Genomic DNA, 12119 nt, shown 5'->3' with positions numbered 1-12119 from the left:
TTTGCTTGATGAATAAGCTTGCAGGGACTCTCCACAAGATCTGTACCTCTTTACTGTCTCAAAGATAATGTGGCAAGGTCTCCAAGCACAACATGGAGCACCTCTTACAGGCACCCTGCTAGTGCATCTGCACAAGCTGGTTGCTCACTTCAAGGCCACCATGAGCAACAAGCCACATGAAAAAGAGACCTTTTTGGCCCCCCTGCTCCCAAATCAGCTACCGGGGATTGCTAGAAAGGCTTATTAATGCTCTGCTCTGGTCTTAGACTAACCTCCTTGCATCAGCACAAGCCTGTCCTCTATAAGTGAAGACCTAAGGGGAGGGCTGAGAGATCGAGGAGGTTTGTAACTTGCACTTACTAGGATATTTTCTTTGAGTGGCTGCATCCACTTCTACAAGTTAGCTACATACCTATTTGCCGTGGTCAGTTCTTGGGGATTGCTAGAAATGCTCAGTAATGCACTTACCTCCTTTCACCGGCACATACCTGTCTGCTGAAGGGAAGACCCCAAGGGAGGGCCAATCGAGTCTTATCTATGAGTGGCTGCATCTGCTTCTGTAAGACAGCTGTAAGCTATGCTATGGTTTGCACCGAGACAACACAGAATATATGAACACAACTAAAGCACAATAACTCAGATAATAATGCAAAATGCCGAAACACAAACACTAATAGAGAAGAAAGAGAACTGTGAAGTGAATGAATCAATGCTGTAAATGATGGAAACGATGCACAAGATGCTCAAAGGCAGAGCAATGGATGTAGTTGGGGTGTGACGTTCACTGCAGATGGATCCTGAGGTTTGTAACCACCAGTTGGATCTGAGAGAGTGTTGAATATGGAAGGGCGGCAGGCTGGAAATCAAAATGCGGCAGTTTGGAGGCTGAATCTAGCAACAGGCTGTTTGGGGCAAGAGATGTAGTCGCCAGCAGCAGCTAGATGGAAACTTTCACTACACAGAAATGAGTCCTTAGAGAGTTTTTGTGTCCACTAAGCCAAACCCCAATTTGGGAGGATCCACTCATCTATTAATAGATGGGCTGCTCACCATTCAGCCTATCCCATTCTTGTGGGTTATCTATCTCGTTTTGCAGGTCCCCAGCCATCGGCCCTTCTTTAATGGATATCCAGCCCCAAGTCAGTGTTGCCACATCATCATCAGTCCCCTGGTGCCTGTCCACTACCTGCTAGCGACCCCTTCAGCCCTAGACAGCTGTGTTTTCAGCTCCTACTCACTACCGTGCTGATCAGCTCCCTTGTGGACATTAGATAGCTGGCATTTTGCTCAGTGCAGGCTTGTTCGACTCATCTTCCTCAGTTGTCGCCATATTGTTTTCAACCTCAATGATCAGTTTCCAGCACTTTTCGGGTGGTACACTGCTGTGTACAGCCGGATTCATCCTCTAGATTGATGCATTTTTGGTTACCAGCCTTTTGCCCTTCCATTGTGAGCATTCTTTTAGCTTCAATTGGTGGTTATAGCACTTGCGATCCGTCTTTTGTGGATGTCACACTCCGACTACCTCCATTGCTCTGCCTTTGAGCATTTTGTACACTCTTTCCATCATTTACAATGCTTATTCATTCAGAGTTCTCTTTTTTCTTTATTTGTGTTTTCGTGTCCCGCGTTTATGTTTTGCATTTATTGTGTTATTGTCTAAGTTTTTGTGTTTTAGTTGTGTTCTTGCAAGCCCTAGCATATATTCACATGTGAGTGTGCTCTCTGACAGCCTAGTCACATGCTCAAGAGCCTTGTCCTATGTTTCTCTAGAATAAGAAGAAGAGGAGAGCTTGTAATATTTTTTCTCTCACTTTTTGAATAGTTTGTCTTCTTTCACTTGTCTTTGCTCCTTCACTTACTCCGTTTCTTGGAAAAAGCTTATTTGCAAGCTATTTGTGGAAAATTCTTTACAATTACATACATTCAGAAACACTATCCATTTGACTAGATTTAGCACTGATCTTGGAGATGGTTACAAGTTTGCTCAATTTTAAGAAAACAAAAGATGGAAAAGATTGACAATGCAACAATAAAAAGTTAGTTGAATGTGAATTTGCGAGATTCTTAGGGCCATAAAGGGATGCTGTCTATTTTTCTTCATGCTTGAAGTTACTATATTATACCCTATTATCTCTTGTCTACACTTCTGTCAAGTTTAAATTAGACCTCAATCTTTGATGGTTGCTGCGTATCTCCTATAGTCTATTGAAGCGTGAACTTTCCCTCAAACTTTGATGATTCAATTTGTAGAAGCTCAAAGAAGTGGATGCTTGGATTTCATGGTTCTGTTATGTGTTGGAAATTCGGGCATTCAAGAAAGACATGCCTTTGATTGATGGCAACATGGGCAAAATCTTAGTTCTCCAGATACATTTGTGCTATCCATCCACGTGTTTTATGTGTAGAGCACTAATGAAAAACCAATAGGGGAGTGCACAATACTTATAAGGGTGTAAGAATAGGACATCTCTCTTTTGAACTCACTCTCAAATGTGAAAGAGAATCCATACTCAAAAATTTAGCCCTTACCTAGTTAAAGAAATACTTAAGAAGCAGTTCCTATAAAGAAATGTCCTAAATTAAAAACTCAAGTACAATTGTATGACAAAGCACAAATTGATAATAGAACAGAGTTAGGGTAGGGTAACTCATAGACAATGAACATAGCGAATAATAAACTGAATGAATTTGAATAGAATACAATGCTGATGCAGCAAACACACTCTGCAATGAATGAATATTGACCCCCCAAACTCCCATGTCTCAAGGACCAGGATAGAGAATATGAGCTGGAGAGTGTTTTGTACTCCCGATGGATCTGAAAATGCAGCAAGGCAGCCTCGGAAGGTGTCTGGCAGTAGTGAAGCCAAAACAGCAAAACACGGCTGATTGATGGTGTAATAGACTGGGGCGGCAGTAAAACAAAGAAAATGTAGGTTGTTTGATGATGTGGCAGGCTGGTTTGCAGCTGCAGACTACAAACATAGCAGTTCCTGCACACGTGGCAGCTGGCGACAATAGAAAACAGGTTGGACAGTAGTCACTTGATCAGCAGTAGTCGTACTGGGGCTGGAAACAGCAGCAAACTGTAGTAGAAGGCTGGACAACAGGTGCCGGTGGATGAACAGCAATGGTGGACAGCTTGTGCGGTTGAGATCTCCTTCATGAACGAGGTGTGGACAGCAAAGCTGTAGCACCTGCAAATTGCAAAAAAGAGATTGTGCTGAATGGGAGGGCAGCCTATCTATTTATAGAAAGTTTGGGTCTCCCAAATTAGGGTTTGCATGTGGGACACAGAAACTCTCTAGGATTGTGTTTCTTTTTAATAAAAGGTTCAAATTCATTAATTAATTTGAGTTTTAGAGTTGTTTAAACAAAGCTAATGTAGTTTTAGCTCAACACTATATCTCAAGTGCAAAACCGGAACCGGAAAGGAACTAGAAACAAGCTGAAACCCTTTTTCTTTTCTTTTCCCAAAGGCATCCCATCCCAAAGCAGCCAGGACATTGGGCAAAGGGTGCATGCTGGCTGCCCAGTGACCTACCAAGACTACAGAGGTGATGGTAATCTCACCAAGGAAGCCGAAGTCTTCACCCCAAAGAGGCCAGAGCATCAGACAAAGGGTGTATGTTAGCTGCTTAGTGGCCTACGAAGTCTTGCAAAGGTGGATGGAAACATAGTGGACCTTTTTTTTTTTTTGAGAGGATTTGTTTTATTTTCAAAAGATTTATGTCCCAAAAGGAGAAAGAGATGGTCATCCCTAAGACAGTGGGATCAAGAGGCGTGGCCATAGGCCATGTATGATCTGTACAATATTGATCCATAAGACGAAGATCATACTTTTGCTGTGACACAAAAATACTATTCTTGGAATGAACTATCTCCATTCCCAAAAAATAAGACAACTGGTTGGTCATCTCAAATGTGGAACTAAGTTGGGCCTTAATTTCCACTATAGTAGTAGAATCTGAGCTAGTGACAAGTAAATCATCTACATATAGTAGGATTTAGCTGATCCCCTCTGAAGTGATATGGATATATAAGTTCAAGTCATAAGGGGTAGAATGGTATCCGTGAGTTTGAAGGAACTTGTCCATCCTTTGAAGTGATACACACATATAAGTTTGAGTGATAAGGGATAGAAGGGTATTAGTGAGTGCGAAGAAACTTGTCCATCTTTTGGAACCAAGACCACGGTGCTTGCTTCAGCCCATAAAGGTCTTTTTGCAAACGAAAGATCTTCTCTTTCCGATTAATAGAATAAAATCCAGGTGGTCGTATAGACTTTCTCCTTCAGATAAAGTGTTTAGAAAGGAACTTTTGACATCCATTTGGTAGATCAGCCAACCATGGTGAGTGGCTAGTGAAACCCTTGTACTACAAGGCAAGCCTTGTACTTGTTAAAGTCCCTTAAGCTTTTAGCTTGGTCCTAAAAATCCACTTGATCTGGATGATTTTCTTGTGACTTGGACGATCCACCAAGGACAAAGTCTCATTTTGATCAATACTCTATAGCTCCTTTTCCATGGCCTCTCACCATTGGGGGTGCTAAAGAGCTTCTTACCAACTTTTCAGCTCGGAATGTGTGATATACTTTGCTGTAAATAGTGACATAAATGAAGCTTGAGGAGCAAGCCGGGTAGATCTTCTAGAGCCTTTGGAGTGGAATCGTATGTAAGGATCCCCGAATCTTGCATGGTCTATTGGTACTTGTGAAATAAAGGGTCTCATGAAGGGGGTTGGGAGATTGAAGAATCTATGGGAAGGTTAGGAGCGGGCAGTAGACCTCGCTTAGAAGGCACTATCTCTGATGGTATATCTTGAGAAACGAGCTCGGAGTCTTGTGTAGAAGACTGCACAATGTCCCTCTCATAAAAAGCCTCTCTCTGTATGATCACCTTGTTTGTTTGAGGATGAAACAAATGATAGGTTTTCACCTCGAAGGAGTATCCTACAAAATTAAGGAGGTCAACTCACGGACTGAGCGTTCTTATCTTATCAAGAGTGTGCATGCATGCATGACACTCGAAGACTCTAAAATGAGAAACTACATACCGAGAGCCAAAGAAATTAAGGAGGCCTCGGTATGTAGGAGGGCATGACATTGGTTGAGAATGTACACTGAAGTATTAACAGGCTTAATCCAAAGGGTGCTTAGGGAGCTCTGCTGCGAACAACATAGAGTGTGCCATGTTTACGATTGTTTGGTTCCTATGCTCTACGATTACATTATGAGAAGGAGAGTTGATGAGAGATGCCATGCTCTTGTAGAAACTCGGTGAACTCCTCGTGGGAGATAAACTCACTATCATTGTCACTCCTCATATAATCTACACGACGACCATTCTAGTTATGTACAAGCAACATCCATGCAAAAAAGTAGGTGAATGCGTCAGATTTATGCTTTAAGAAGTATATCCACATGTATCTTGAGAAATCATCCACTTAAAAAAAAAATAGTGCGTTGTTTAAGGTAGTAGTGAATATTAGCCTACAAAAATCAACATGGATCAATCTAAGGGGTGCCTTAGCTTTATGTGTGGACTGTTGAGGGAATGGAGTACAATAAGTGTTAACAGCCTCGATCCAAAGGTGCTTAGGGAGCTCTGCTATGAATAGCATAGAGTATGCCATATTCGTGACTATCCGGTTTCTATGCTCTACGACTCCATTCTGAGAAAGGGAGTTGGTGAGAGATGCCATGCTCTTGTAGAAACTCGGTGCACTTGTGGGAGATAAACTCACTGTTATTGTCACTCCTCATACAACCTATATGATGACCGTTCTGGTTATGTACCAACAATGCCCATGTAGAAAAGTAGGTGAATTCGTCAAATTTATGCTTTAGTATATCCACATGTATCTCGAGAAATCATCCCTTAACAAAAAGAAGTACAACACGCTATTTAAGGCAGCAATGGATGTCGGCCTCCAAAAATCAACATGGATCAATCTAAGGGGCGCCTTAGCTCTATGTGTCGATTGTTGAGGGAATGGAGTACAATGGTGTTTCCTTAGCTGATAGGCTTTATAGACATCTCTAGACAGTTTCAAACATGAAAGACTCTCTATCATTTGTAGGCAAGTCAACTGCGGATTGTGTGGATTGTTGAGGAAATGAAGTACAATGGTGTTTCCCTAGTTGACAAGCTTTACAGGCATCTCTAGGCAGTTTTAGGCACAAAAGGCCCTCTATCATCTGTAGGCAAGACAACTCATAAAGAGAGTCATATTGGAGATGCCCCAAGTGGTAATGCCAAAGACGCTCATTGCTCGTAGGCTTCTATGTGGTGGCTAAAGCCTAGAAGTGGTGGAACACTAAGCCCTCACCTGTCACCTCAGAAAGAAACTGGGTCATTTGGTAAAGGCCACTAGGCTGTGTGAGCAATCACCAAACGAGTTTGAGAGTCAAAGGACCTCGATTGTGGTCACTGTAAAGAAGATTGCTCGTCCCAACTGACAAAGCTACTGAATAGATAACAAGTTCACCCCAAGTAGGGGGATGTGGTAGACATTGTCGAGGATTGTGAGATCCAGACCTTGGTTAGTGGTGGTAAAATTGATGCGATTGTGAACCTAAATCTTGATCGAGGAGTTATTTTTTACTTGAACATGCACGGTTGTAGGGGCTTAGGTGAGAAATATATCCTAGATGGGGGTCATGTGATGTGTAGCTCCATTGTCCACAACCCAAACAAGAGAAGAAGTGCTTGGCTGCGAAGATTAGGCCTCTACAATCACCTCGTTTGGAGATAACTCACAAATGTGGACGAGACCTGAATCCTTAGATGTCCCAAAAGAGACAAGGTGAGCCTTTGTAGACCAGTCTAACAAGCCCTTTGGCATTGAGAACGAAGCCGATTGTAATGGCTGATCGGTGGCAGTGTGGGACTGACCGCACCACTACCCCCGATTTTGTTTGCTACCACCTTGCCTCCCTTGTTGGGGGTTGCTTGACCTAGGGGCGGGGGATCTAAGTTTTTGATTTCAGTTGTGTGCCTTTGGCCTTTGATCAATACTCATTGTCATAATGACCAACCTTTTGACAATGTTGACAATACTTGTTCTTTTTAGGTACATTCCGCCACCAGGTTTTGAGAGAAAACTGGGAGGTTTCCTCGTGACTCACTAGCTTGATTTTGTTTTTGATTTGAATATTGGTTTTGGTTTTGTTTGCCCTCCCCTTGGTGCCCCTTTCAAGAAGATGCAGAGAGGACTCTCTCTCGAAAGATGAAGGACGGTGAAATTGATTGAAGAGCCGTGCTTGTAATGTAGTAGCTGATACTCAAATTCATAGAAAATGGACATGGTAGGTTGTGACATCACATGTTGTGCAAAATGGAAGGATTTTCTTATCAACTTGTTTAGAAACAATGTGACCTGGTCATTAGAGGATTTAGAAGCCCCTATAGTAGAGAACTTAGTGAGAAGTTGTTGATACTCAATCAACTTGACCTTAAGGTCATCTCAATCAATGATTTTGAAATTTTGAAGTTCATGGTTAAGTGTGATAGGACACGTCCTATCCCAAGCCGCATAGCTGCCAGTCAAGTGTGCCTATCATTGGATGCTAGGTCAAAGTGTTGTAACTGTGAGTGAAACTCAATGAAAAGACCTTGCATCAACTCGACTATGGCGGAGGCATTTCTAGCCTCCCATGAGTGGACAACCTCAAATAGGACAAGGGTGGGATCGGTTTGGGGTTTCCAACTAGTGTGCAAGGTCCCATAGGTTCTAAGAGTCAAGAATATGTTTCATAAGATTTGACCAAGTTGTATAATTTAACGTATTGAAACGAGTCTTGTTAGATAAAGCGTGAGAAGGATAAGGAGGGTAGGAGGGAGGGGGATAAGAAGGAATAGGAGGTGAGTGGGTAGAAATAGATTGTGAGTGTCCATATGGTGTCGATAGTGGAGGTGTTGGACCATGAATATTTCCATAAGGTGCTAATGGAGGTGGAGGCATTGGAGCATGTAAGCCTTGTCAAAATTTCACTTGGGGTACAACAGAGTGACTAGTAGGTCCACTAGGTATAGCCATTGAGGCAATCCATTGTATGAGTTGATCGACACTTGCATAAGTAGGGGAAGAAACCCCATGCTGGGTGTAACCCAAAGGTGTGTAGGATGAAGGTTGAGCCTCCCCCAAAGGTGTATGAGCACTACCCGAAATTGAAGGTGTAGAGGTCCTTAAGGTTATGCCTATGTTTGAGGGATCCTCGGTGTGGTATGCAAAACCTTGTGGTGTCTGATATGCAAAGGTGAATGGTGTAAAAGGTAATGGTGATGTAACAAAAAAAGTGGGTGGAATGGGTGGGTTTTGAAACTGTTGTGGAAATGATGATGCATTAAATTGATTTTCATGAGGTGATGGAAATTGAAATTGAGGGTGAAAATATACTTGATTTTTTCTTATAATCACCCTTTCTTGTATTAACATACATGAGTGGACCTTCAATGGGAGATTTTCCGGGATCAGCATGTGGCACTCTTGCTTTAACTTATTCTTTACCAACATGTTGCAAAGGCAGTGAAGAAAAAGAAAAAGATGAAGGGACAAAGTAGAGACTCGTGTACCTTGCGTTGAAGTATGAGAGATAGGTTGAAAATAGGGAACGTACTCCAAATCTCTCTCTTCAAGAGGGGGGCTCATCCCTAATGGAGGTCTTGATGACCTTGTGACATCATTAAACTTTTGCACTACATGTGTTGAGAAAGAATCAAGTATACCTTCTTCATGTAGCTTTTGTTTCAAGGCTTGTCGATATAGCTCTTTCATCTTCCTAGCTGTGTGAGCCAAGAGTAGTTGTAGCTTCTCATCTGTGATGTCTCCAATGTAGCTAGAAGGATCTCCGGCCGTGTTGGAACCTTGTGGAGCTGATAGTGGATGCCACTCTTGCTTAGTTCTCGGCATGGGTTCCTTAGAGGATTGAGTTGCTATAGACATGTTTGAAGTTATTTTTCCTACTATAGTTCTTTGCTTCCGAGAAGAGCTTTCAAACCAAGGTTTAGGTTTCTTTAAGAGTACCTAGCTCTGATACCATGTAAAGAAATGCCCTAACACAAAAAATTCAAATACAATTGTATGATAGAGCACAAACTGATAATAGAACACTGTTATGATTAGGGTACTCAAAGACAATGAACACATTGAATAATAAACTGAATGAATCTGAATAGAATACAGTGGCCATGGAGCAAACACACTATGTAGTGAATGAATATTGAGTCTTGACCCCCGAACTGCGGTTTCTTGAGGAGCAGGACAGAGAGTATGAGGTAGAGAGTGTTTTGTACTCCTGAAGGATCTCAAAGTGCAGCAAGGCAGCATCCAAAGGGGTTTGGCAGCAGCAAAAGCAGTGGTGGATGTTGGATTAGTGTTAGATGGGCAGAGATGGAGCAAAAACTGAAATGCAGCCAGCAATAATGACATGGCAGGCAGTAGTGAACCCGAAACAGCAAAACATGGCTGATTGATGGTGTAACAGACTGGGGCGGCAGTAGAACAGTGAAAATGCAGGTTTTTTGATGATGTGGCAGGCTGGTTGGCAGCTGCAGACTACAAACGCAGCAGTTCCTACACACGTGGCAGCTGGCGACAGTAGAAAATAGGCTGGACAGTAGTCGCTTGATAAGCGGCAGTCGTACTGGGGCTGGAAACAGCAGCAAACTGTAGTAGAAGGCTGGACAACAGGTGCTGGTTGATGAACAGCAATGGTGGACAGCTTGTGCGGCTGAGATCTCCTCTGTGAATGAGGTGTGGACAACAAAGCTGTAGCACCTGCATACTTCAAAAAGGAGATTAAGCTGAATGGGAGGGCAGCTTGTCTTTTTATAGAAAGTTTGAGGCCTCCCAAATTAGGGTTTGCATGTGAGACACAAACTCTCTAGGATCACGTTTCTTTTTAATAAAAGGTTTAAATTCATTAAGTAATTTGAGTTTTGGGATTATTTAAATAAAGCTAATGTATTTTTAGCTCAACAGTTCCTATGCTCACCCTAGTACCCATTGATTGGATAAATACCTTCATGGCCTCATGTGCACGTAGTTCAAGGAAAACATGCTTTTGTACAGGCGCAAAATGCTCTTAGAAATGCATGCAGGTTAAGTGAATGCAGAATAAACAATTATGCAAATGCAAAGGGCAATATGATACAAATTGAAATTGATGTATGCATGAGAAGGGTGAACAATGGTAGAGGATGAGCAACATCTGCCACAGAACATGTGTCGATATGGTGGCTGTGGTGTATGTCATGTGGGGTGGATGACTATTGGAACATGGCCCTGATTCATTATCTGACCAGAACAAGATATTCCTGTCTTGGTCAGCCTTTGAGATGACTCGAGATTATCCCGGCCCTTCAACTTGAGGTAGAGAACCTTAGTTTGGCACTCACTTCTGCAATAGCTCACCCTCAAACAATTACATCCCATGATGACACCAGCTATTTCCTAACTATCCACTAAACATCTGATTATGGTGTCTAAATTGGAATCTACCAATGTCCCATCAGCACTCCTCATAATGGGCCCTACAACTGGGGCTCCTAGAGTCCTAGGACTGTTCTTGATAACATATAAGAATGGACATTGAGTGAAGCGGAACAGTTTTAGAAGATTGTGAAATGAGTGTGATGGTGGCATGTAGTGAGTGAGGGATGTTTAGTGCCTTTATTGTCCTAGGAGATCATTTCTAATTTCTAAAAATTGTTACTTCCATTTTTTTTCTTATTCTTCAATCTTGCACAATGCTACTACGATTTCATAAGGCTAGCAATTGTGTATATGAACAAGAATCCATTAGAATCCATCTTCACACCAACTTGCATAATATGTGCAATACGTTGCCTAGCCTGCTTGATGCTCGTTAGACCAATAATGTGAGAGTTTTAATTTCACACTTTTGGAAAACTTTTCTCTTCAATGGATTATGTAAAGAGGACTGCTTCAAGGTATTGTAATTGTGTCAACACAAATGTGGAAGTATCACCATTAGTTGGGATTGGGGACATTAACTGGTGGTTATTTAGGTGCATTAGATGTGAAACCAGTGTCTGTTTTACACATCACTAGAAACATTTACAGTAGGAGCATGATTACAAAGAAAGGTCTACAAATCAATGCCCTTGAACTACTGATTATAGTTGGTATTTATATTGTGATATTTTGTCCATAAAAGTTTGCATACCTATGATGACAATGCATCATTTCAAAATGTAGTCTTTGGGTGGTAGACTTTCATAAAGCCCTAAGGTTTCTATATGCGCAAAGATTATGGCCAGCTTCTGCATTAGAAAAATCTTCTTTATCTAGAATAGGGTAATGGTATTGCCTAACAAAAAGATTCTAACTCACATTCTAGCATGAAAACCTTATCAGGGATTGTTCTGCTTGTTGACATGTGCAGGGTTATTTTAGCTCAACGATGCAGAAGCTCAAACTGGGAGCAAAGAGGGAACCCAGTCATTGGATTTTTGTTGGTCTGCGAGTTTGCTTTTACATTTGGGTGTGTTTTTCAGTTTTGGAGATAAATAGGAATACATGAATTCAAAGAAAGTAGTTGGTCCACGCTTTGCATAGATCTTATCTGGTTAATCTTTCAATTCTAAGTGTCCTTTCTAGATTGCTCTTTTGAACCTGTTCACGACATCAGCATTATGGGCTCGCCTTTCAGATATAATGAACAGTGAGGTCACTTATCAACCCAGATTGTGTCAACTTGTAGCATTGTATTATGCTGAGACTGTGAATGAACTCCAAGGAAATCATGTGCAGGCGGGATCAAGGCTCTTTGGATTTGTAGGTGCAGGAGCAACGCTAGGCCAATTGGCTGGATCAATTCTTGCTGTGGTTTTCTCTTCGTTTGGACCATGTATCAGTTTTCTTACTTTTTGTAATTTGCTTTCATTTGTTTGATGTTCATACTTGTGCATGTCAATATAAATTTTCTAAGTCCAATTTGCTGACCATGTTCTATTTCAGTCCTGCTCCTCCTATCTGCAGCTTTTTTGGAGTTTGGAGCTAGATGTGCATTGGGGATAGGGCCAAATGGTCTGTTTTGTGGCTCCACTAGTAGCAGGTTCCTATTTCAAACTTATATTCTTGCTTGTTGT

At 41.8% G+C, this 12119-nt stretch overlaps 1 protein-coding gene across 3 annotated transcripts in view; it reads left to right on the top strand.

The window, feature by feature from the left end:
- The window catches only part of LOC148021609 (TLC ATP/ADP transporter), a 79392-nt gene that overhangs the window by 53750 nt on the left and 13523 nt on the right, over nucleotides 1-12119 (top strand). For all 3 annotated transcript variants that reach the window (XM_087697061.1, XM_087697062.1, XM_087697063.1), the window contains 4 exons: nucleotides 11414-11512; nucleotides 11629-11697; nucleotides 11782-11878; nucleotides 11989-12085. In XM_087697061.1, the coding sequence (XP_087553187.1) occupies nucleotides 11414-11512; nucleotides 11629-11697; nucleotides 11782-11878; nucleotides 11989-12085 (362 nt within the window). The remainder of the gene's footprint in view (nucleotides 1-11413; nucleotides 11513-11628; nucleotides 11698-11781; nucleotides 11879-11988; nucleotides 12086-12119) is intronic.

Source organism: Lygodium microphyllum, chromosome 17 (assembly GCF_053477565.2).
Source record: "Lygodium microphyllum isolate KBCC chromosome 17, Lygodium_microphyllum_v1.1.10, whole genome shotgun sequence".
Classification (NCBI taxonomy): domain Eukaryota; kingdom Viridiplantae; phylum Streptophyta; class Polypodiopsida; order Schizaeales; family Lygodiaceae; genus Lygodium; species Lygodium microphyllum.
Note: the sequence above shows the minus strand (reverse complement) of the source record. Positions and strands in the feature narration are given on the sequence as shown.